Consider the following 25305-nt stretch of genomic DNA (forward strand, 5'->3'; position numbering starts at 1 on the left):
GGTTTTAAATGTACTGTCTGATATTGGCTTTTGTCTTTAGAAGTTGACTAGAATTTGTCTTCAAGTTTATATAAATATATCAGAGTCTAATTGTCTAGCAGGTGATAAAAACACCACACACAAGCATAATGGGCCCTAAATGATGTGCCAAACTTCCCCAACACGACAATAAACACTTTGAATTTACAACAGACCATGACCTCAAATATTTCTCAGCAGACTGATAAATTGGCATGGCTGATAAACTCAATTAAAATCCACGTTATATTATTAAAGAAAACACAGAATACATACATGTTCACTGGAAATCTCTTACTCTACCAATAGACAGTTATATCTTAACTGGCTACTAATGTCAATACCCTTTCAACTGAGTTTATAACAATTGAAGGTTTAAAATCTATGTCTAATGTAAAAAAAATGAAATAGATTACTCATTGCAAAATTTATTTCATTTGCTCATGTATTTATGACTACATAAGAATACACGGAATCAATTTATGACTGAAACTGAGAAAAGGTCAAAACCATAAACAAACAGTAACACTTAAAATTAACGGAGAAAAGCAAAGGATAACTAGATCTAGGAACATTCAAAGGCATGCTTCTAAAGTGTCAGGGACTCCATCTCCTGATGGAGGACACCCCTAAGGAGAACTGGATCTACTGAAAACATAAAACAGCCACCACTGAAAGAAAAGAAAATCAAGACAGGAAAAAAGCACCAAAGGGAAAGAAACAAGAACATACCAAATCTAGAACAGAGATTGCTGGCATAGCAGTCTGCTGCAGGTAACAGAGAAAGAAAAAAAAAAGAAAGATGAAGTGTGGAAAAAAAAGTTAGGTTTAGACCTGTAATCTGCCATCGGCATATTTTCTCACTATCATGCGTCATCTGTGTTTCAACAACTTGATGAGAAAGGTAAAGAACTGCACGCTAACTTCTGTATTCAGAAACAGAAAAATGCCCACATGGTATTAAATGAGTTTCATCATTAAGATACATAGAAAATAAAAAACAGCAAAATTTCCCTTAACTTTCTTATTTGGAGACTAAGATACTAATTGTAACAGAACTACTAAGCAAAAAACAAATATTTTTTACTAAATTTTCATGAGAAACTTTCCAAATATCACAATTCATACTAAAAGGCTTTGAAATATTCAGTGTTTTAACCCATTTGGAAAAGCTCTGAGACCTTTCAATAAAAGTTGAGTCCTCACAGAAAAGGACACTTCCAGAAATACTACAAGGCTAACTGTTCATTACTGTCAGGACACAGTTATAACAATAAGAAATGCTAACACTGTTGACTCATTTTGCCATACACAACAGTTGTATATTCAGAGTTGAAAATGCAGTGAAGGAAAAGACATTCTTTCATCTTTTGGGGTGTGGGCGACACAAGGCCGTGCACATCCTTAGGTTACTAATGAATCCATCTGAGTGCACCCACGAGTGACACTGGCCAGAGCAGAGGAGCATGCACCTGACACCAGCAGGCCCAGGACCTTCCAGAGAGCTTCGACGGGGAGGGGCAATCACTCCAAGAATCCTGAACAGGAAATGCATAGTACTTTTAAAGTACCGTATTTTTAAAGCTACTTTTAAAGTAAAATAGCTATTAATTTAGGTGTTGGTTTTTCAAATAAAACAGTGCTTACAGTAAACACAGCTACTCATCAGGAAGTTTACTACTGATGACTTGAGAAATACTAATAAAAATAGTAGTAAAACAATGTAATAATTCACACTTTGGCCTCATTTAAGAAACTTAAGTGTCTAAGGGGATTCAAGCTGAATTGGGCAAAGTTTTATATATATACACATTTTGGCTGAGATATGTATATATTAAGAAGTATGTGTGAGAGAGACTTTTCAGGAAAAATTCACAGAGCAAATCGAAAAAGAATCACACTACTGGGCTCTAAGGATCTAAGGACTCACAAATTATTATCTAAGGTTAAATTTCATTGTGAGATAGAAAGATTAAAATGTCTGACCTAATAGCCCCTGGTAGAGCTTTACCATAAACTGCATAAAAAACAGTTGAAATTAGAAACAGAATCCAGAAGATAAAAAGAACATGGCTCTGGATATCTTTTCTCAGAATATTGCACACACACTGTTTAAAAAAGAAAAAAGTCACTAAAACTCATGAACACAAAATGGTCAATAGCATTCTCTATAAATTAATATTAATAAATGCCCAAATTGATAGCAGTAAATGCCTCTTACCAGTTCTCTTTATAGAGTAACAAGGTATTGCTTTTACCTAAAATTTTTGCATAACAATTTGTTGTGTTAAATGAATTTAAATTTTACTTTTGTGAATTTATTTAAAACAAAAATCATTTTCATACTATAGAGAAATAAGAATAAAATCAGTTCTCAATAGCTTTATGCTACAATTGGAATATAACTGTTTATTACCTTAACAAATGCTTGCTTCATCAACAGTACAACTACTGTGAAGATTCTTTTTGGTAATGACTATAAATGTAATGATCTGAACACTTTCATTTGTTAACCACCACAAAATGCTGACAAGACCAGGGGCCAGTGATCGGCCCTATGTTTCTGTAAATAAAGTTTTATTGGCACAGAGACACACCCATGTGTTTACTTGTGTCTGTGGCTGCTTTCCTGCTACAACAGCAGAGCTGGGGGTTGCCGGAGTCCACATGGCCTGCAAAGCCTAAAGTATCAATCTGGCCCTGGAAGAAAAATTTTGCCTACCCCCAATCAAGATTATTACTGGTCATTAACAAATACTTGTTTTCTCAACTGGAAGTGTTAAGGAAAAGGATAATTATGAGTTTGCTAATGAAAACAATCAAGTTCCATTTGAATTGTATTTAATACTTGTCAAAGCACGTCTCAAAAAATTTAGCCTTATAGCCCTGACTCATTTCTCTACAACATCAGCCAAGAGTAACACATAGAATAAAATAGTATAAGCCTAGGGGCCCTTTTAATCCTTATCATCATGGGGGGGGGGTGTCTAGCTATCCCCATGGGAAACACGTAGAAGGTGAAATAGGGACCACAGATGGGCACAGCCAAAGCCCTCTCCCCTTTACCCTCGCTCTTCGTTCAGCCTCCAGGCGCTGCATGATGAGCATGGTGTCCACATCGTCGTCCTCCTCCTCCTCGTCATCTTCGTCCTTCTGCTTCGACTCCTGTAGTCTCTTCTGGAACTGCCACTCCAGCATGAGCTTGCGCAGCCGGTCGCTCTCCTCGGCGCTGCGGTCCGGTTTGCTCTGGAGCTCCTGGATCTCCTTGCTCAGCATGTCCACGATGTGCATCTGCTGCTGCTTCTCCAGCTTCTCCTTGGCATCCCGCTTCCATGGGTCAGGAGACAGACTGTCCCCCGAGGAAAGCTCCTCTTTGCTGACTGTGATGTACTGCAAGTCCCTGCGCTCGATCGTGCGGGGCTGCTGCTGAGGCTGTAGCTCCCGAATGACTGTTTCCTGGGGCCGCTGGAGTGTGGAAGGCTTTTCGGGCTTCATCTGCTGTGTGGTCAGGGGAGAAAACGGAGCAGGGTTTAGGGACTGAGTGCGCATCTGGCCCAACTTCCTCTCCTGCTCTCTCCGCTTCCTCTCCCGCTCCTCCTCCAGGCGGGCCTTCTCCTTCTCATACCAACGCTGATGTTCCTCTCTCTTTTTCCGCTCGGCAGCAGCCACCTGCGCAGAGGGTAGTCCTATCTGGTTGGTGGAAGGGGGTGGTGGGAGAGGCAAATCCATGGACATTCCATCGAAATCACCGGCGTAGTGGACGGGAGGTGGCGGGGGTGGCGGAGGCAGGTCTGTTCGGATTGGCTGGGAGACGGCCACAGGGGTGGCCGGTATTGCTGCTGGTGTTTTCCAACGGCCAGGGCCACTTTTGGTCAGTGTGGAAGCAGGGGTGACCGACTTAGAGGAATGGTTCAGGTGCTCTTGGCTAGATGTACTGGAGTCCAATGAGGAGCTCTGATTTATCCACATATCACTATCAGACTTTCTGTCCATAGCTGCCTCTATTCGATGCCGCTCAAGTTGGTAAGCTTTATCTTCTCGAAGTTCTTCTTGGGAACGTGTAACACGCTGGAAAAAGAAAAAGAACTATTATATTTCAGCCATTTACTAGAAATTACCAAATATCCACAGACATTTTATCTTCAGACAGAAGAAAAACTGTTAAACGACTGTACAGAAAGAGACTGAGACTGCCCTGCAAGGCTCATTGGCTAACGTGGAAAAACAGTGAATTTATCTGTGTAAAGAGAAAAGCAGCCAAGCGTGGTGGCTCAGGCCTACAATCCCAGCACTTTGGGAGGCTGAGGTGGGTGGATTGCTTAAGCCCAGGAGTTTGAGACCAGCCTGGATAACACAGTCTCTGTCTCGACTAAAATTAAAAAGGAAAAGCTGCGCTTTCTCTCTGCATTGAGGCCCTTTGGTGCCAGTGCCCATCCTCATCCTCCTCACCCTCCTGCAGTGCCCTGCACCATCTCCAGCGCAGGGACCAGACATGCGACTTGGACTTCAAAGCAATGAGTGTGTTTATTCATAATATGTAAAAATCAACAACAGGTATTTCTCTAATTACTATTACGAGTAATTATTATATGTTAAACATTTAACCATCCGTGACTTTCTGCATTTTACAAGCTAAGGAATGGCTTTCTGGGCTCTGTGGCAGAGCTGTGCATAGTAATGCAAGGACATGTCCTACACATCTGAGATACATCCGCTCCAATATCAGAAAGGTCTAAAGTGTACTGGTATAAATTTGTTGAACACAAAGGTAGGGGTGTGTGTATGTGTGTGTGAGAGAGACAGAGAAATGAGACACACAAACAGAGAGAAAAAGAAGTGAGTACACTTTTTGCAAAGGGCTAGTCTAAAATCTGAGAAATGGCACATCTGAAAGGAGTCTACTCAGATAAACATGATCACTATGAGGTCTGAATCAAACATCTTTTTCCTGCCCTGTTAATGAACACAAATTAAAGATGTAAATCGGAAAAACAAATTATTTCCTTTTTCTTAAAAAGCAAACCAACAAAAAAGATGAAGTATCACTTCAAAAACCAGTAGTCTCACAGAAAAACCGAACATTTACTCCCAACATTTTGCTAGAGCTTTACTTAGTACATAGAGAGTCTCATTACTGGGTACGAAATCTATGGACTACATAAAAACAGAGACTGTGCACCTACCGCCACTCCCTGCTGCTGGAAGGGCTGACCTGAGTCACTTCTCTGCTCCCTTAAGACTTTGCACTGGCCCTGGCTGCTGGCTTGCACTCTCCACCTCCCCGCTTAAACCCCATCATAACTTTTCATTCCACACTCTGGCCTGCTGCACAGTTCCTCAATTCTCTCCTCTAGGTATTGTTTACCCATGTTGTGAGGTAGAAACAAGTAGCAGCTGTATACTATAAATGTGAAGACGTAATGCCAGTCCCACAGAACAGGAAATACTGTGCATAAAAATGGGATTCAATGTATGCACTACAAATTGGATTGTATTGACATATGGGAAGCAGATTCTACTGAGTCCTAACAAAAAATACTAGAAGAACTAGGGCACAAAATTACTCAATTTTTAAAGAGAAATTTGGAGAAAGACACCTCCTCCCAGAGAACTCCAGCTTTTGGTGACAGAGTGTGTCCAAAACTCCCAAGACTGGGCCGTTGCAGGTGATCAGGCCCACCTAGGAGAACAGCAGGATGGACCAGCACACCAGACAAAAGGCCAAGATGAAATCTCCTGACGGCCAATATCTGTGGCCTGAGAAGCATTTTCTTTCCTCAGAAAACAGGCTCCTCCTCATGTGTATCACAGTGTCTATCTCAGTGCAATCCTCTCTCCTCTGCCTACTGTTCTCATTCTTCAAGGCTCAGCTCAAATCCCATCTCAACTCTGAATGTCTTTTCCAACCACTCTAAGAAGGCTGATCTTCAGAATTCCCAGAGCATTTGCGATCCAGAGCATGTATTTGTTACAAAGATCTAGACTGCACCTCTTTTTAAGTATATCTTTAATTTTTTCTCCCAATCTTTCACCATACAGTTATCTTTCTAAAAAGAAAACCACATTTGATAACGTTCCGAGCTTAACTACTCAGATTGGCATCTCCCATCTACTAATGTGGACAAAAATCCAAATTCCTTAGCTGTCATGTCAAGCCCTTCTGTCTGGCCCCACCTATCTTCACTGCCTTAGATCTCGCCACCTCCTTCACCTCCACTCAGGGTTCCTGCTGAACTACTACACATCTCTGTGCCTTTCCCTCCTCCTGGAAGGCCCTTCCGTGCATATGGCTGTGCCCAGGTTCTCGTTTGAGACTGAGAAGCTCCATCCCCTGCTGGGGCCTCTTCTCCCACAGCACTGACCATGCTGGGTCTGATGTGTCTGTCTCATTTCCCTGCCACACCATGAGCTCCCACAGGCAGGGCAGGGACTGATAGAGTACAAAATATACCACGTGAGTTCTAATTTCTCACTTCTAGAATCAGTGAACTTTGTCTTAAAAATTATAAGGCCTTAGATTCCTAACATTTTGTTAATCAAACATCAGAGAATAATCCTTGTTCTTATTAAGTATTCTATCCTATCTCCTTTTTTCCTCAAACTTAACTACAAAACCATTAAGGAAAAAAACAAAAGAAAATATTAATCGTGTCTCAGAACTCAGTGTTTACTCCTTGAGAGGTGAGAAGTGTGTGGAATCTTTGATTTCTAACCTGAATTGCAATACTGGAGTGATTACTATCTGTGTGCATATGTGGCTTTTCCTCATAATTTGGCCACTGGTTCTGAGGAGGAGCCATCCGATCCTGGGATTTGGAAGCTGGGAAGGTAAAATACTCTCTGGTGTACGTCTGAGTGGGGATGGGGTAGGCTTCAGGTCTAGGCGGAGGCGTCTGCTCCTGTAAAATGTGAAGAACAAAGAAAAGTGAGCTTTTTACAACCATACAGACTAACTTGATTTTCACTGATCTGTTTTAAAATTTTAAAAATAGTATATATGTTAAATACTGCATTAAAAAATGTTTTATCCATATTGAGAATAAATAACATTTCATTTTGCCCAGACTTACTAATTTAAAACTGATTTACCTGACTAGTATATTAAAAATCAAAAGATAAAACACTGCAAATTTAGAAATTATAATCAATGCTAATTCAGAGTAAAAATTGTACTGGGTAACTGAGATGTCCCAAGGGAACCCTAAGTGTGGAAGTGCAGTAGAAGCCTTTTGCTTATCAATCTGACCTCAGTGCAGAGGTTTCCAGTAGAGACAGATGTTATCTTCGCTGCTGTTCCAGAGGCATATGCACTTTTCCCTCCAGGACTAGGAGGCTGATCTGTTCAAGTCAGGGGGGAAAAAAAGTTTAATATTAAATAAACAACCTATATATAACATAAAATTTCCTTAAAGACCTCATTCATCTTCATTCTGCCAGTGAGTTATCTAGCATAGAGACGAAAAAAAAAAACCAAGGCAGATGAGAAATCAGGTCTTGTCATATCCATGTCCATCTTTCAAATCATCACAGCCCAGAGCTACAAAAAAAACTTTGTAGCTCTGTGTATCAGGCCAGGAACTGGTAAACATTTTTGGTAACAGGCCAGAAAGTAAATACTTTAGGCTTCGTGAGCCTTTGTCTCCTGCTGAGTATCTTTCTATTATTTCTTCTTCTGTTAACAACCCTTTAAAAATGTAAAAAATATTTTAGTTTCTCTTGGTAATTTACCAACCCCAAATAGAGATGTTATTAATGCGTTTGCTTATGGGATCAACTGAATCTAAAGTTTTTCAATCTTAGTTTTTGTTAGAGAAATGTTACTTAATGATATCCCTTATGAAAACCATATCATAGTTAGCCAATGTTTGCAAAGAATAATTTTAATAATTAACAAACCACAAAGTGCCTCCTCTCACTTCAGACTGTGACCATGAGTGTACTTAGGAAGCAAAAAAGTGTCACTCTTACTTGCTACGTTGGGGCTGGAACGGTGATCAGCTCTATTTTTCGTCAGTCTGTCATCACCGGGCAATTTCTTTGGTTCACTATATTCTGCCCAAGGCAGCTGAGGACTCTCAGGAGACCCATTTTGAGCAGAATTATTATAGAGTTCAAAGCCTTCACTCTTTGGTCGGGGTTTGCCTGAGCCACGACGATCTGAAACTGGAATCAAAGCATATTCAGTATCTCTTAAGATTTTATTTTCAACACCCTGATTATCATTAAAATTCCGTAAGAATTGTTCTTAGCATAAGAAATAAGGTGATTTTCCCTATAAAGTCAATTCTTCCTACAGAATCATAAAACAGCTTTTAAGTAAATATACTAAGAATAAAGAAAATATTTTTACTTAATTGGTAATGATGGGAAGATGAACACTTTCAAAGTTTATTTTCTCGTTAACTGAAACTTCACTGTTTTAAGCAACAAATCTAACCATTTTTAAAGTATCTTTTTAAAAAAAAAACTAAATAAAGATAAATATGCTTTCCTGACTTCACAGAAAAAGATCTGAACTTTTAATCGCCCAGTGTCACCGTTCTGAGCAGCCATCATGTGACATGAGCCTTCTGCTCCTGACGGCCTCCGCTTCTGTCAGTTCTCCTCCTTTGTGCTTGCTCACCCTGGTTTATCATCTCCTGTTCACAGCTTCCCTCTGTGTGGCTTCTAACTCACATTCTAGTTTGCTTCTTTTAAATGACCACAAACTAAGAAATTAGACAACCAAGATGTTAGGCTCTATGTTACACAAAAAGTAAAAAACATGCTGAGCAAGGCAGACAATACCACACTAGGTTTTGCTGAGATGCCCCTTGGGTGGTGTGTGTTTGCTTCAATAAGCAGCAGGTCAGGTTCTCTGACGCCTTGGCTGTGGCTGTGATTTGTTACTATTAGGTACCAACTTGAGGTTCTGGGTTGTGAGGTTTCTAGAATCCTGCCTTACGGAGGAGAAAGCCATAAAGGCCATATTTAGAAGTCTATGTATACATTTAACAAGGTGTGCTATGAATCAAAATGGTTTTCTCCTATTGTGTCTGAACTAATTAAAAGCCCTAAATTTGTATTGATTTTATCCTGAGATTCTTTTTGATGTAGCTATAAAACCACAGTTCCAAAAAATAAATTATTTAAATAAAAGATTTTTAAGTGAATTACAGTCATGCACCAAATAAGCCCATTTTGGTCAATGATGAACCCCATCCATGACAGTGGTCTCCTAAGATTATAACGGAGCTGAAAAATCCCTATCTTCTAATGATCTTAGCCAGTGTAGTTGTAGTACAATGATTCCTCGTGTTTATGGTCATGCCAGACTGTACTGCTAGCTGTATACGAGTATAGCTCATACAATTATACATGGTATATAATACTTGATAATGTAATATGCAACTGGGTTTCTGGTTTATATATTTTACTATACTATACTTTTTATTGTTATTTTAGAGTGTGCTCCCTTTACTTATAAAAAGAGTTAATGGTCAAGTAGCCCCAGGCAGGTCCATCAGGAAGCCTTCCAGAAAACGGCATCGTCACCACTGGAGGTGATGGCTCCATGGCATGTCACTGCCCCTGAAGACCTTCCCGTGGAACCAGATGTGGAGGTAGAAGACAGTGACACTGATGATCCTGACCCTGTGCAGGCTGAAGCTAATGTGTGTGCTTATGTACGAGATTTTAACCAAAAAGATGAAAAGATAAATTTTAAAAAAAATTTAAAAATCACTTACAGAGTAAGTATAGAAAGAAAATACTTTGTACAGCTGTACAACATGTTTCTGTTTTAAGCTAGGTGTTATCACCAAAGAGTCAAAAGTTTTTTTTAAATTTAAAATTTTATATAGTAAAAAAGTTAAGAGCAAGAGAAGGTTAATGTATTATTAAAGAAATAACTATGTATTTTTGTAAATTTAGTGTAGCTTAAGTGTACAGTGTTTATAAAGTCTACAGGAGTTATGGCCATGTCCTGGGCCTTCACATTCACTCACCACTCACTCGCAGACGCACCCAGAGCAACTTCCATCCTACAAGCCCCACTCAGGAGAAGTGGCCTTTGATGGGTCTAGCATCGTTACTCTTTTACACCTTTTTTTTAACTGTAGTTTTTCTATGTTGAGCTGTGTTCTCACTGAATTACAGTGGCCTGCAGTATTCAGCTGGGTGACATGCTGTGCAGGTCTACAGCCTAGGAGCAACAGGCTACACCATCTAGGTCTGTGTAGTACACTGTGATGTGTGCACAATGATGAGATAAACTAAGGATGAATTTTTCAGAATGGATCCCTCTTGCCAGGTGATGCATGACTGTATACAGAATGAGATCATCATGCCGTATCTCAGCAAATGCAGGACTAAGGTAACTACACATATACAAATAAATGCCTATTTCTTCAGTGAAGAACTGAAACACTTTAAATCCTGAGTCTGCCTATCAAAACTGAAAATCCGTTCATTCATTCTCTAGTTTTTTTCCCAGTTCATCCTTAACATGTCACATTCATTCTCTACTGAGCACCTACCATGTGCTGGGCCTACAGAAGCTCACCAGCAGTCAACCAGCCCTGTGGGGGTGAAGCCCTGTGGGGAATCCTGGTGACAGGGAGGGGACCTGGTGACTCACGGTGTGGGTTCCAAGGTCACAAGGCTCACATGGGAATCCCAGGCACTGTGCTGAAGCGCTCGCATTCTCAATTTCTTTATTTTTAAAACCAGGGCAATAGTAACACCACTACCTCCTCCATGGGGTTTTGTGACTATTCAAAGAGGCCATGACTGTAGAACACTGTTTGACAGTTGGCCACTGTCTCCCTGCTGGTCCTTACTTCTCTGCATCATGGGGGATGGCTGATTGAGAAGGGTGGCCAGACCGTGGTAGATGGCACCCTGCTTTGCTACTTCCAGTGTCACCACAGAGCTTGTTCTTGTCATGAGTTCTGCTGCCCTAGGAGAAGAAGATTACACATGTAAGAAAAACGAAAACGCAGTGCCTGCTCTGTCATGAATAGCTGTGATCACAGCAACTGAAAATCATGTTCCACAGCCTCATCTATTATTTTGAGTAATGGTTCTGACTTTTTCTTTATTTTTAATTTTAATTTTTTTTTATTTTTTATGGTTCTGACTTGCAGACAGCTTACTCACTACCCATTTTCTCCTTTTAAAACTGACTATGAAAATAGGCAAACACATCTCCTGTTATATTAAGAATAGTAAGATAATATTCAGAAATTTGAAGTGTTAAGAGTATGTTTCTTTCAAGTTTCAAAGAAACTGTACTAGATTAAAATATATATCTATAATTTGATAAGTGAAATGTCATGTACACTAAAAAAGGTAAAGAGTAGTATGAGCATGTTTTAGCATAGTTTTCATCTTCCAATTTCAATATTTAATGCAAAAATCACCTAAAAACGCTAATACTAAGCTTCAAGCAAATAAACCAATGATACCTTTCCTGAGAGAGTCCAACCAGACTTCGTCCATCCACGCTGAGGAGTTGATCACCTGCAGCTAGACGTCCATCCTAGGCAAATCCACAGGTGTGTGCATGGATTAGGGGTGGAGAGCAGAGAGATGGAGGAAGAAAAGGTAATAATGAGTAGATACCCTGTTTCTTCTTCCAACAAACACTGTGTAGTGTTACATAACTAAAAGTATCAGCAGAATCTCTCACATCATTTGCTGAACATATGACACACTGAAAATTTACTTCTTTCAAAATGATACTGACCACATCTGCAGCACCTCCTTTCACAACCGACTTCACATAGATTCCTAGTTTATCTTGACCAGCACCCTATTGCAAAAACAAGGCAAAAACACTGCACTGAAAATATACTGTAAGAAATGCACTATGCAGGAAAGTAAAACAAAAATAAAACCACCCAACATGTACACAGGTAACTGCAACAAAGTCCTGGTTCTCATTTTTACATGAAAATCAGAATTACGAAAAATCAGTTATTCATGCATCAGCTAATGATGAGACTAAAATAGAGACTTGGAATCCTGAAGTTAATTTAAGAATAGTTCTGAACAGCCACAAGTGTAAGTGAACTAAGAACTACTTGCATGATATATACTATTAATCATTTTAATACAAAAAGCAACTTGGTACAGTATTTTTACATTTCACCATTTACCTATATCCTCCCTTATACCCTTGTTCTTTTCATACATATAGTTTAGGATTTTAAACGATAAAAAAACTTCTGTGGCTAACAGTAAGAGGAACTTAGTAAGAGAAAATCATACAGAAAATAATCAGTATTATAACTCATGTACTGTAACCGTAAATAAATATCAAAGCAACAAGACCCAATTCACATAGAATTGATATATTATGAAAGAATAAAATTCTGTTAGCTAGACTTAAGTACTATATACAATTACTTTCAGAATCACCAATATTCTACTTGGATATCATGACTATACTAAAGTTAACCCTATAACAATAAAAATTTTGGGTAATTTATTGCAACTATCAAAGAAAGCAGTCCTATGCATGAAATCTTACTTAGATATTATGGACAATATTATACAACTGAGAATAATTCCTTAGGTCACATCGATTGAAGGCAAATACAAATCCATTTCAATCACTGTGAGGCACTGTATGGTAAGAGTAAAAATACACAAATGATTTAATTAAAACAGATTTTCTGTAACATCCTGGAACTATGTAATTTTCACTTGGAAACCACTTACATTTGTCTCCTTTAGTTAACAAGTTAAGTTTACAGAAGACAGCCTGACTGGCCAGTACTGTTGATCCTGACTCCCTTTATCCCCTTAGGGAAAAACAAAACGCCTGTAGCAGGTCAAATTTTGTAAGCATAAAACCATCCATACCTATCTCATTTTAAAAACAGTATATTTCTTAATTTAACAAAGCAATTCCATTTTGGAAAGCAGTACACTTCAAATTTCATGTGGTTACATTATCTGGGAACTAACTTTATAAAAGTTCTACAGAAAGCAAAATCAAATATTCTCCTTTGCAGCTTTTGATCTGAATTTTCCATCTGTTCACCTCGATATCCCTCTGTGTCTATTCACACATCTCTCCTGTGGATGGTTTCCACTCTCACCTCAATGCAAGTCTCCAGCCCAGTCCCAGATGCCTCACGGCCCACTTGCTACCTCCCTCTAGAAATCATTCAGCACAGTCTACAAACCACAACAGCCAAATATAACCTGTGGTCCTTGAACGGATCCTTTTGCCATAAAAAGCATGATTGGGATAGTTGGCAAAGACTGAGCTTTTTGTAAATTTACAATTTCAAAAATAAAAGATAAAATATACAGCAGGCACTCAATAAAGGGCAACTTTCTGAATTTTAGCATATCACTTAGCAAAAGAATAATAAATATGCTTTTTGCCTCACTATATCTGTGACAATGCTGGGTTTCCTTGAATCTAGGGACCTAAGACACACTACGGAAAAATACTTCTAAGACATGGCACCCCCCTGACCACCCCTATTTGTGAAATCAGGTAATCCCTCATAATCTAATTAACCGAATTTTTTTACACATTTAATAATTTTATATGATTCATGAATAACCTTAATTCTATAGCTCGGCTGTTTAAATGACAATTTCATTCACTGAACAAATATCCACCGAGCGCCTGTATGGTCCTAAGCTCCATGCACATATCAATGAACAAAACAGACAAACACCCTTGCCATTTGGGAGCTTCTTCTATTCCTCAGCAGAGTTTATCTGTGGTCATTCACTAACAATTCTAGTTGGAGCGCTGGAAGTCCTTCTTTTTCTTTTCCTGAAAATGATGCATGCCTATTCCCTTCCAGCTGGTACCCTGGGTCAGGTTTTTAAAAAGTTCTACAAGCACTACTTATTTTTTCCTCTGCTTTCTACCTGACTACAGAAAAGCAATGATTACTGAACGGCGGAATGCCAACTGTCAGTGAGAATGGGCACCTCACATTTTCACATGGCATTATCTTCTGGTTAATGTAATACTGACCTTGTAAAGAGTAAAAATCATCCTTTTACTAAGATAACCAATTATTATCATCTCTGACAAGAAAAATGTTTAGCAATAATACTAGTAATACAGCATTTTTAGTAACACTATTATAAACAAGGAAATATCAAATATATATTTTAAAACAATATATCAAGCCTCCTTCCTCCATTTCTGATATGCTTTACATGATCACAATACAGACCAAAAAAATGGCAATTACTTAGACAAACTGTAATAACAAAACTGTTCTTAAAATCATAAAATAGAATAATATCAGAAAATGAGAACAGGACTATTTCATTTCTTCCTACAACCCAAGACCCTGCATATACAGTTGGAGCTGCCTGCCAGTCAGCTCTTCTGCCACTCCTAATTTTCATTTTTGGCAAATGTCTTTGTTCCAATTTCACAATAAATTTCAGTTTCGTGGCACCTGTTACTCCATGTTTCAACCCCTTCATTCAGAGCAGTAATCACATACCTGAGGGCAACCATTAGGCTCTTTTCCATCCTAGCCACCCTCCACAAGCAGACAGCCAACGTGCAAGCTGAACATGTGGACTCCATATGAACGGCACATGGCATTTCAAGAACCCGAAATCCTCTACCATTTTAAGGTAGGTAATTTAGGATACTATATGCAATGTGAAATTTAATGCCTAAATTTAAATCCCGAAGCAAAACTGATCATGTACTACTGATATTTGACTGCACTACCTATATTTAAATAGGCTGAAGTTTACATCATAAATTTCAGACCAATTCTGGCAAAATGAGGAAGCTCTCCTCATGACCGATCTTCTGGTCTCCCTACGTCCAATCATGTTTCCTGAAGCACAGCTCAGCTCACACTATCCTGACCAGACTCTTGTAACTGCCAGCTACTGTAAAAATTCACAGTAGCTTCCTGCATGAGGTATTCACGGGTCCATGAACCTCTCTTGTCATTCTCCACCCAAATCACCCCTCACCTCCTTCCATTCTATGTGACTCATGTTCATGACTTGGTTGATGTTCTCTCTACACCAACTGTCTTTCTGATGCAAGGTATATGCCCAAATGCTCTCCATCATTCACCTCCGAGACTCATCTGCCAGCCCACTCACCTTCCCAGTGTCAGGGAAGATATCATCTCTTCTTCACTTATGTTCTCATCACATTGGACTTTCTTTGTTCTCTTTGAGCAGTGAGTCATTGTGTCCTGCATTACAGCTACCTCTGCAAATGGCTCCTTCCTCCAACTCCATTAGAAGCTTCTTGAATATAAGGAGCTCTATCCCTTCCAGAAGAGCTTCTCAATTAGATTGACTTACAGTTTACTAACATTGATCACTAAGAAATTTGGTCAATTTCCTATTTTAAAAACCTAAGATGAGGAGGTCTGTAATTTTACAGAATGAACACTAAGTTAAGAAGCAACTGATATGCCCATTATATATGGGTTAGCAATAAAACTTTGTAAAATTACTAGTTTAGAAAGATAGATACAAAAGTACTTCAGGCTGTGGCACCCAATGTGCCCTTTTAGGAAGGGAACTCAAATTCATGACTGTCAGGAAAGACACAAGTAAGATACATTCTATTTTCTTACATATTCAGAATGTATCTGAATTCTAAGTAATAACCACTTCTTTTAATTCCAAGTAAACTGAATTTATAAATATATCTGTTTGTCACAAAAAGAGGTTTTCATTTAAGGAAATAAGCATTCATGATAGAGCCAGGCATGGTGGCAGTCATCCCAACACTTTGGGAGGCTGTGGTGGGAGGACTGCTTGAAGCCAGGAGTTCACGACCAGCCTGGGCAACATGGTGAGATCCTGTCTCTACAAAAAATTTTTAAAAAGCATTCATGATTATTAGAGACCTCAATTCAAAACACTCATGAAAATCTAAAAGGTCTATTCAAGGTTGGTCATAAAAATGGAATTTGATTAAAAGTCAAGACAATGCATCATGAAATACATTTTGAAAACACTCTTAAGACACAGGAAGACAAAACGATGTGCAAGTAAAGAATATGGATCTGGATAATGTAAGAGGTATCCACATTTCGGTTGGCATTTGGGCCTCCACTTCACGGACTGCTCTGCGTCACAAATGTTCCCGCAGACACATTCCCCGTCCACTGACTCTGCACCTTCTGCACACACTCCTTTCCCGCAGACCCACTGGCCCTGTCCACATGCCCTTCCCTCCTATCACCTCTGGTTATTTGGATCCTACTTCTACTTCAGGTGCAGCTCACAGTCATAAACTGGTCATAAAAATTCTAACTACAACTGCTGTATGGAGAAATTACAGTTCTACTGGTAATTATCTTAGCAAAACAAAATTAGAGATGACTACCCAGAGATGAAAGAACTCTAGGAAATGTCTGACTATTTGTATCACATCAATATGGGCAATTACCTTCAAGCCGAACCACCACAATCTCTGTCCAACTACAAGGTGTCCACTTGTCCAAGGTTTCTCAATCTGGCCATGGCAGTGCAGGCCTGGAATGTGCATCCTGACTGGGGGAAGAGCAGAGTAAAGAAGCTCTGCTGCATCCCTGCCTCAGCTGCTGGTCAGATGCCTCAGCAAACTGTCATCTGTTGAGCCATAACAATCCTTTAACATTATGGAGCTCTCACTACCTACCCCACTTTATTTGAATAAATGAGAACTGTACTGCCTATGGTTAAAAAGAACTGTATGAAACAATTTATTAATTTCAGAAATATTAAACCACTTAATTTAGGTTTTATTTCTAAACAATAACGCACAATCTATGTAGTCTATTAAGGCTAAACTCAAAATTTAATAATTAGTGTCTTTATTTTTTTATTTTTTATTATTATACCTTAAGTTCTAGGGTACATGTGCACAACGTGCAGGTTTGTTACATATGTATACATGTGCCATGTTGGTGTGCTGCACCCATTAACACGTCATTTACATTAGGTGTATCTCCTAATGCTATCCCTCCCCCCTCCCCACAACAGGCCCCAGTGTATGATGTTCCCCTTCCTGTGTCCAAATGATCTCATTGTTCAATTCCCACCTATGAGTGAGAACATGCGGTGTTTGGTTTTCTGTTCTTGCGATAGTTTGCTGAGAACGATGGGTTCCAGCTGCATCCATGTCCCTACAAAGGACACGAACTCATCCTTTTTTATGGCTGCATAGTACATATATCCATGGTGTATATGTGCCACATTTTCTTAATCCAGTCTGTCACTGATGGACATTTGGGTTGATTCCAAGTCTTTGCTATTGTGAATAGTGCTGCAATAAACATACCTGTGCATGTGTCTTTATAGCAGCATGATTTATAATCCTTTGGGCATATGCCCAGTAATGGGATGGCTGGGTCATATGGTACTTCTAGTTCTAGATCCCTGAGGAATTGCCACACTGTTTTCCACAATGGTGCACACACAATTAAAATTCATTTTATGGTAATTCTATTTCTTTTCCAACCAAGAAAGAACAGCCAGGTCTAGAAGCTCTATGTTCTTTGCTGTTGTGTATCAGCATGTAGAACATTCAAGTGTAAGCTATGTAATTACCAACCAAAAACAATCACAGAAATGTAGAAACAGTTCCAAGAACACTAGTGAAATAGTATTAAACACTTGTACTGTTCAGTATGGCAGTCGGCAGGCCACAGGTGGTGACAGAGCACTGAAAATGTGGCTCATGCAAACTGAAACATGGAAGTGCAGAGACTGAGTATGGAAAAAAGAATGTGAACTATCTCATTGATGATTTTTGTACTGACTACATGTTGACATAACATTTCTGATGTATTAGATAATATAAAATATGGTATTAAAATTAACTTCACTTTTTAAAAAAACACAGCTAGTAGAAAACTGAAAATTCCCCATGTGACTCATATATTTCTATCGGACAGCGCTGCACTAATAATGTAGATGTTCATTGTATGTTTGTTATGAGTAATGACAGGTACTAGCAACACATTTACAATTACGCAGATAATATGGCAAAAACAAGATTTTACCATACTACAGTATATACACCATACTACAGTATATATGCTAACATTACACATCCTGATTAGAAAAGCAAAAGAGCCATTAAAATTTAGAACACAGTATTATAGATAAATCCAGAAAGGCTAAATAGTTTTAAGGATTACTTGCTTAAAGGTACCTAAATATGGTATTTGAAAAGATATTATTGCATTTTAGTCCATTTATTCTTTGCAAAACTAAAAGAATAATCATAATTATTCAGGATTACTCATTCCTCATTTAACAAATCAGTTCCTTTAAAGAAAAGTTGGGGCAGAGGTCTTCTGAAAAGTAGAGATTCAAAAGGCATCAGGAATTACAAATTTCATTCAGTATAATTTTGGAACTTAATTAACCAAACTTAAACACCAGAGGTAAATTTTTAAATGTACTTTCCCCCGTCTGGAGGCCCCGGAGAACATTTGCAGTACAGCATCCAAACTGCTACGTTCAGCATTTGTGCCCTTCAACATAATTTCAGCATATTAGAGAACACCCAGTGTGGAGCACACACTGGCAGAAGATTTAGATCTTGTATCCTTTTTTAAAAAAAGGCAAAAAGGAAACACAAAGATCACTGCCTGTTTGATCTTAACATTTTAATCTTAAAATGCCTCTTGAAACTGCCTTTCTTTCCATTAAAAAGGAAAGAAGAGGGTTTGAGAGGGGGATGCGACTAACGAGGGAGAGGAGAGACAAGGAGGACAAAAAAGGATGAACCGAAGCTGTATCTGAAATTTACCTGTAGGATGAGTTACAAGACAGAATGGCAGTAAATGAACAAAAAGTTATCAAAAATTATAGTAAAAAACAGAAATAACTCAGTTGCTATACATTCAACTTTCCCTAGAACTGAGAAAGAGCACGCACCTACAAGTTGCTTTGTGCATCCGATGAGAAATGGCAACAAGGAAAAGACTGCTCCCCAAATGTCTTCTCTAATTCTTTTACTGCACCTTTTCAGAAGAGGTTTTATAGAAGTGTAGGTCGTCTCCCCACACGCACAGGGAGGCTCGGTCAGGCGGAGCCTAGGCTTCAAACATTCCAGTAGCAAACCCTGAGTGCGTGTGGGAGTACAACGTGATAAACAGCATAAAGACATCATTAAAACATAATCCAAAAAAAAAAAAAAAAAAAGCAGGAGGAAGAAAGATATGCCGGCCAAATCATCAATCCAACCCTATTGTTCTCAGGGAAGAAAACCCAGCCTGGGTTCTCTGGCTGGTGATTTTAGAACAATAAGTGGCTGGAATGACCTCAGAGCCCAGAAATATTTCAGTCATCAGGCATGCTTCAGTCGACACTCTGCTCACTTGCTACTTTCCTCGGGGTTTTTCAATTGCTTTATTTCTAGTCGGATAAGTAAATCCAGGATTGGGTTTTAAAAACATTCTAAAGATCTCTCTTATTGGGTAGGAATTACCTTAATTTTGAAATAATCAGTTCTAAAATTCACTTTGTATATGAATTCTACATTCAGCAACCTTGGAAGTCCATGGTAAGTTACCCCCAGCAGGTCTGGCGCTGTGAGCAAGGTAACTAAGCTTGGTGTCTATGAGCAAGGCTGTAGTTCCAGCTCTGGATTTCGGTTATGCTTTGTACAAAATACAAACCCAACACACCACATCCATCTCTTCCCTCTCCATAAAATGAAGGGAACGAAGGTGGCCCCACAGATGGGATGCAGGAGGCCCATAAACCCAGAAAGACCGCACGCGACATATGCAGGGTGTGTGAATTTCACCAGGGCGGAGACACTCTTCTTAGCCTCGCAAAGTGGTGTGCAACTCATCAGATTTTCAGGCACGAGAGACCACTGGAGGCGACCCTGACACTCCTGACAAAGCTCCCCAGAATCCTGCCCTGTGCAGGGGATGGGTCTGGATCACTTTAGATTCCACTGAGAGAGATGGGGCAACCCCAGGGCAGTTTGAACCTCTGGGTTACCCCACAGCCAATATCCTACATCCAGGTAAACTCTACAAATTATAAATCATTTTCTATGATGGCTCTCTAGAGGATTAACATTTTATGTTCCTATTCTGTTATTTTAATGTTGTACTTGAATTCAGTATTTCAGTCAATCCAAGAAATCAGCACTTAGGCCAAAATTATAAACTAGGTAAAATTAATATTCTTTTATATCATTTACTATTTTGCTTTTGGCACAAAAATATATTGTTTCCAAATTAATAAGAAGCCATGAGGAGCACTGCGTCACTTCATACAACTTAGTGGAAAGATGTTTCTGGCATCTCCATGGAAGAAACTGTAAGCACAATAGGAACTCTGGGACTGACTTTAAAAAGGAACCCGGAATTTCCTGACTTCACTTGTTTGACTAGGTGTTTCCCACGTGGTCATAATTAGACCATTGAAGAACACAAGAGAAGGTCTCAGTCTTCAAAGGACTAAATTACAGTTTATGTGAGAAGCTGACTCTAAACAGTGAGAAGGCATGTTAATAAACAGTCCTTACCCTCTCATTTTTAGGGCATAGGAATCTTGTGTTTTAAGCTAAGATTTTAAGATTTTAAAATTTTAAATCAGTACATTGTCTAAAAGCAAAACTCGAACATACTTAACGCATTAATTAACCATTGATTTCTAAATAAAATAGCAAAATATCCTAAGTACTTTTAAAAGTGTCATTTTTATGTTCACTTTTAAAAAACACAGGTTTTAGAGAAAGGCTGTAGTTAAAACCACCTAATGGGGCCAAAAATAGGTTACATCACAGATATTCTTGTCCATGTCTTCAGCAAGTTACATAGTGGCAGTTATCATATTTAAAGCAACCTTCACCATATTATACCCAGCAGGATGAAATATCATGGCTGTTTTCTTAAATAAGAAGCATATAGAAGGCTTACGTTTTTATGAAGCTTAAGAATTTGCAGCACAAAAATAGCAAAAAAAATCTGAGTGTGTAATTACAAGCTACATTAAATGGTTGTTGCTTCATGAGCAAGTTAATTATTGACAGGTTTAAACAAGTTATACTGAAAGAAAAAGCATTCTTTCAAGACCACAGTGTGCACAAGAACACCAACAACTACCCCCTGAAGAAACTCACCACTGACTGTATTCTTCCAACAACAGAGAACCACATTTTCATTTCCGGGACCACAACAACTTCGTGAACTGAAAATCAACCGTCTATTCTCTCAGTTTTCAACAGCAACCAAGACAGCTGGTTTTTCAAGACCGGGATCGCCACATTCTGCGCTGGATGCTATGACCCTGTATGGCATTTATCAACACGACCTAGAACCAACGCAATATTCAGACTCTTACGTAACCAGTCCACGCTGACTGCTGTTTACTTTGTACTTTTAAACTTTAAAAAGAGTTAGAAAAATAAAAAGGAGGGAATTGTTTGTAATTTTAAAATCCACATTAAACAGGAAGCATCATGTTGTCCCACAGATGAACAAGAAGTAGCCTGCTGATCGTCCCCAAAAGCAATGTTTTAAAAAGTAAACTGCATACCCACAGTGCTTCCAAATCATCTGGATTTCATAAAACTTAACCACCATGTGGAAGGCGAGTCAGCGAACTCAACATCAAAACATGGTTCAGGGTTACAGCAGCTAAGCCATAGACCAATTTAGAAAAGGAAAAAAGAACAGGCCAAATACAAAAACCACACAGCTTATAGAAAACAACAAAAGCACACAAATGACTAGGGGTGAAATTTAACCACACAAGTCTATAGGCCCCTCTGCAGAAAAAAAACATATACCACACACTCATGAGACTAACAAGAATACAAACAGCAGGTGATTATCCAATACCAGGCTCAACATGCCTGACACAGCTTCTCTCTCTGAAGAGCTGAGGTAACTATAACTATTACTGCTACGTTAAAGGCAAGGAAACTAAGACTTTGAGAGGCAGTGCCATGTGCTCCGTGCTCCAAGGCTGCCAGTGGCAGGAGCAGAATATGCACAGCAGCAGCGTGACTGCAGAGCCCAGACATGAACAGAATCCCACGTGACGACGCCACACCAACAGGCTCAGTAAGACGCAGGGCAGAGCTAACGGCGAAAGTTCCCTGTATACTGCCCTACCCTGCACTCAGAACACTCCCCTGAAATCTCAAAAATAAGTCCACTCTATTATAATAATTTATGCAGACCCACACACCTATCAACTATACAGTGTCATCTCAGCAGTGTGTATGTATTAGATGACTTTCCCAGTACCAGAAATTACAAGCAAACTGGAAAAGAATGAACTGTATTTAGTAATCCAGTATGCCAGGGAACTGCTAGATTCATTTCTCTCATTTCAAGAAAAGGCATTAACAGATGCTTCATTTCTGAAAATGGTACACTGTCCAATTAATAGGCCATTTTCTTTATTTCCTTCAGATCATCTATACGCTGACATTCAAATTTTATCTCTGGTTCTAACCTTCTGAGCTTCACTATCCAACCATCTACTAGATAATCTATTCACTCACCTGAACAGGCATCCCACATCTCCAGTGTGACACGTTCAAAGCTGAGCTCCTGACGCCACCGTGCCTGCCCCCTTCAGTTTCCTGCCTTCATAACTCACACCTCCACGTGTCCAGTTGCTCAACACAGAATCAAGATTCATCTGGATACTTCCCTCTTTCATCCACTAATGCAACTCACAAGCCAATCCAAAAACTGCCATTCAACAAATATGTATCAGTAGCTACCATAACCAGAAACTGACAACCCTTCAATAGTGGACAGGAGAAGATGCTTGCCTTCACGGGGTGTCTGTTCCAGAACACCTTCGTCCTCTGCACACACAGCAAACCATCCCGTCATCTCCACTGCCACGTCCCTAATGTAAGCCTGTACAACCTCCAGTTGTACTGGAAAGCTAGTACAACTTACTTGTTTCTAGTTATACTTCTGAGCAGCTCTAATCCATGTTCCAGAATTGTAAAAATAAACTTTAAAAACTGCACTCTAATCATATCATGCCTCATTTAAACCTCAAGAGTCCTTATCTCACCTATAATAAAATCCTCAGCTCTGTCCAGACCCACCATCACAAGGCCTTTCTTTATAAAGTTTTATTGGAACACAGCCACGCTATGCCACAAACTGCCCTGTGGCTGCCATGATAGCAGAACTACTCAGGGCAACAGATTCCACATGGCCTGCAAAGTAGAAAATCTCCACAGTCTGGCCCCTTACAGAAAAAGCTTGCTGACACTGTACTCTATGATCTGGTCCTATCTGCTTCTCCACACACCCCACATGTCTTCCCCTGACAGCCCAAACTGGGCTGAGCCTGTGTACAGGGTCCACTGCCATCCTTGACCTCGCTAACACTGACTCATCCTTCAAGTTCAGCACTGACTTCCACTCTGGAGCGCAGTTTAGACATTCTGCAAACAGCCATGGATAATGACCATCGATCATACAATTCCTCACTCGTATTTGTCTGTCTCATTCTTCAAGTGGTCAAGGCGCATGTGCTAATTCAGTGACTAAGATCACAGACATCTTGGCAAGAGAAGAAAACTTTCATCACTAGGTAAAAAATAACTTCCATGAACGTCAAATCCACACTTAGTTTCACTAAATCTATTTTATAAGCTGATGAATTAACCATTTTATCACTATTATTGTGAGACAGGGTCTTGCTCTGTTACCTGGGCCGGGATGCAATGATGAGAAAACAGCTCACCACAGCCTCAGCCTCCTGAGCTCAAACCATCCTCCTGCCTCAGCCTCCAGCGTAACTGGACCACAGGCGCACACCACCACACTCAGCATCCTTTTTCATTTTTTTGTAGAAATGGGGTCTCACCTTGCTGCCTGGACTGTCTCAAACTCCTGGGCTCAAGTGATCCTCTTGCCTCAGACTAAACCCAACTGCTGGGATTATAGGCATGAGCCATGGCGCCTGGCCAAGTTCACCATTTTAGAACTAAATCTGAACTCCCTTCTTTTTCTTCCAGTTTTCAGTTTATACACATTATTCACTGTGGAAGGTATTGGAAAAGACCAAAAACAAGAACAAAGTGAACATCATCTACACGTTAGGGAAGATCACGCCCCGCTTTAGAAAAGGGACACACAGGTCTATGTCCCCAGCAAAGGGAACAGCAGGGCCTTTCCAGCCACTCTCTACCTCTTCCTGCCTGACTTCTCACGGAGGCAGCAAAGCCATGCATGGGAGAGTGAGACAGGGATGTCAAACAGAGCGAATGCTCAAAACCTCTTCAGGCTGTCTTTTGGAGTGTCCTGCTATAAGGGGACAGCTACCTTCACCTTCCTCGTACCAGGGAAGACTTGCTGTGTGAGTGACCTGAGGAGGGGGAGGGAGGCATGCTTAATTCAGGAGTCACAAATCTGCAGGTGCAGTGTAGACATGCACATCGGACACATCCCCAACCCAGCTTCAGCTGGTGGAAGGTCTATCTTTTTGACTGCATGTACCTAACCTTCTATGCTGTTACTATGCCCCATTAAGCCCCAATTCTATTAATATAACCTACAACCCAGTTAGAAGTACTATTAACATTGTTATTTCCTGGTCTTTTCTACAAATCTTTTTAAGTATCTTTTGTTAAGTTTTTTTTTTTTTTTTTAAAAAACGCTGGAGATTTAAAGTTTAAAAGTGAAAATGTACACTCTACTTTTCACACAATAGGCACTAATATTCTCTTCTGAAATGAGTATTATTTTAACAATTAGCCACTACTTTCATATTAAGTTTATTCTAATACTAGTAAAAGTACAGACCTAGCCTTGAAATTACAATATACCCTGAAGCTAGCCCCTGCAGACTCCTAAATCACATTAGACTCACAGAAGCCAGTAATTGTGCTACACGGATACCTAATGTAACTTTTCATCACAAATGACAAATATTTTTGTAATAGCAAAGATTCCAGAGTCAGTGATTTTTATGATGAAACTACTTTCCACTGAAGATATAGAGAGAAGGTTGTGTTTCTTCTGAGGCTTCCTTGCGTAAGAGCAAATACAAAGAAGACACACAGCAGCTCAAGGGACTTCAAACCCCACAGAAGAGGGGATTAGGGATTAAGAGAGGCTGGTGGTGGAAGAGGTGACCAAGTGCAAGGATCTAAAAACAAGAAGCAAAGACAGGTGTGGGCGGCAGCATGGACGTACAAATGGGCAGAGGCCAGGTGGAGCCCATTCAAGCAGCATGGGCTCCCTGGACTCCGGCACAGTTGAGCACACCTAGGGCTCTGCACCCGTGCCTGGGTGTCTGGGCTGAGGCACTTTCCCTGACACCTTTTGCACTCCT

General features: G+C 39.7%; 1 protein-coding gene across 19 annotated transcripts in view; it reads right to left on the reverse strand.

Moving 5' to 3' along the window:
- LOC105487581 (afadin, adherens junction formation factor) overlaps positions 1-25305 on the reverse strand; it is a 142446-nt gene that overhangs the window by 16784 nt on the left and 100357 nt on the right. For 10 of the 19 annotated variants that reach the window (XM_071096181.1, XM_071096180.1, XM_071096187.1 and 7 more), the window contains 7 exons: positions 11747-11812; positions 11466-11539; positions 10839-10957; positions 7987-8181; positions 7265-7356; positions 6732-6917; positions 3085-4086 (listed from right to left, as the gene is read on the reverse strand). In XM_071096181.1, coding sequence (XP_070952282.1) covers positions 3085-4086; positions 6732-6917; positions 7265-7356; positions 7987-8181; positions 10839-10957; positions 11466-11539; positions 11747-11812 — 1734 coding nt within the window. Of the gene's footprint in view, positions 1-750; positions 787-3084; positions 4087-6731; positions 6918-7264; positions 7357-7986; positions 8182-10838; positions 10958-11465; positions 11540-11746; positions 11813-25305 lie in introns of all 19 variants that reach the window. The other 9 variants (XM_071096175.1, XM_071096176.1, XM_071096177.1 and 6 more) reach the window with 1 other exon arrangement.

The sequence above is a fragment of the Macaca nemestrina genome, chromosome 5 (genome assembly GCF_043159975.1).
Source record: "Macaca nemestrina isolate mMacNem1 chromosome 5, mMacNem.hap1, whole genome shotgun sequence".
In the NCBI taxonomy this organism is placed as follows: Eukaryota; Metazoa; Chordata; class Mammalia; order Primates; family Cercopithecidae; genus Macaca; species Macaca nemestrina.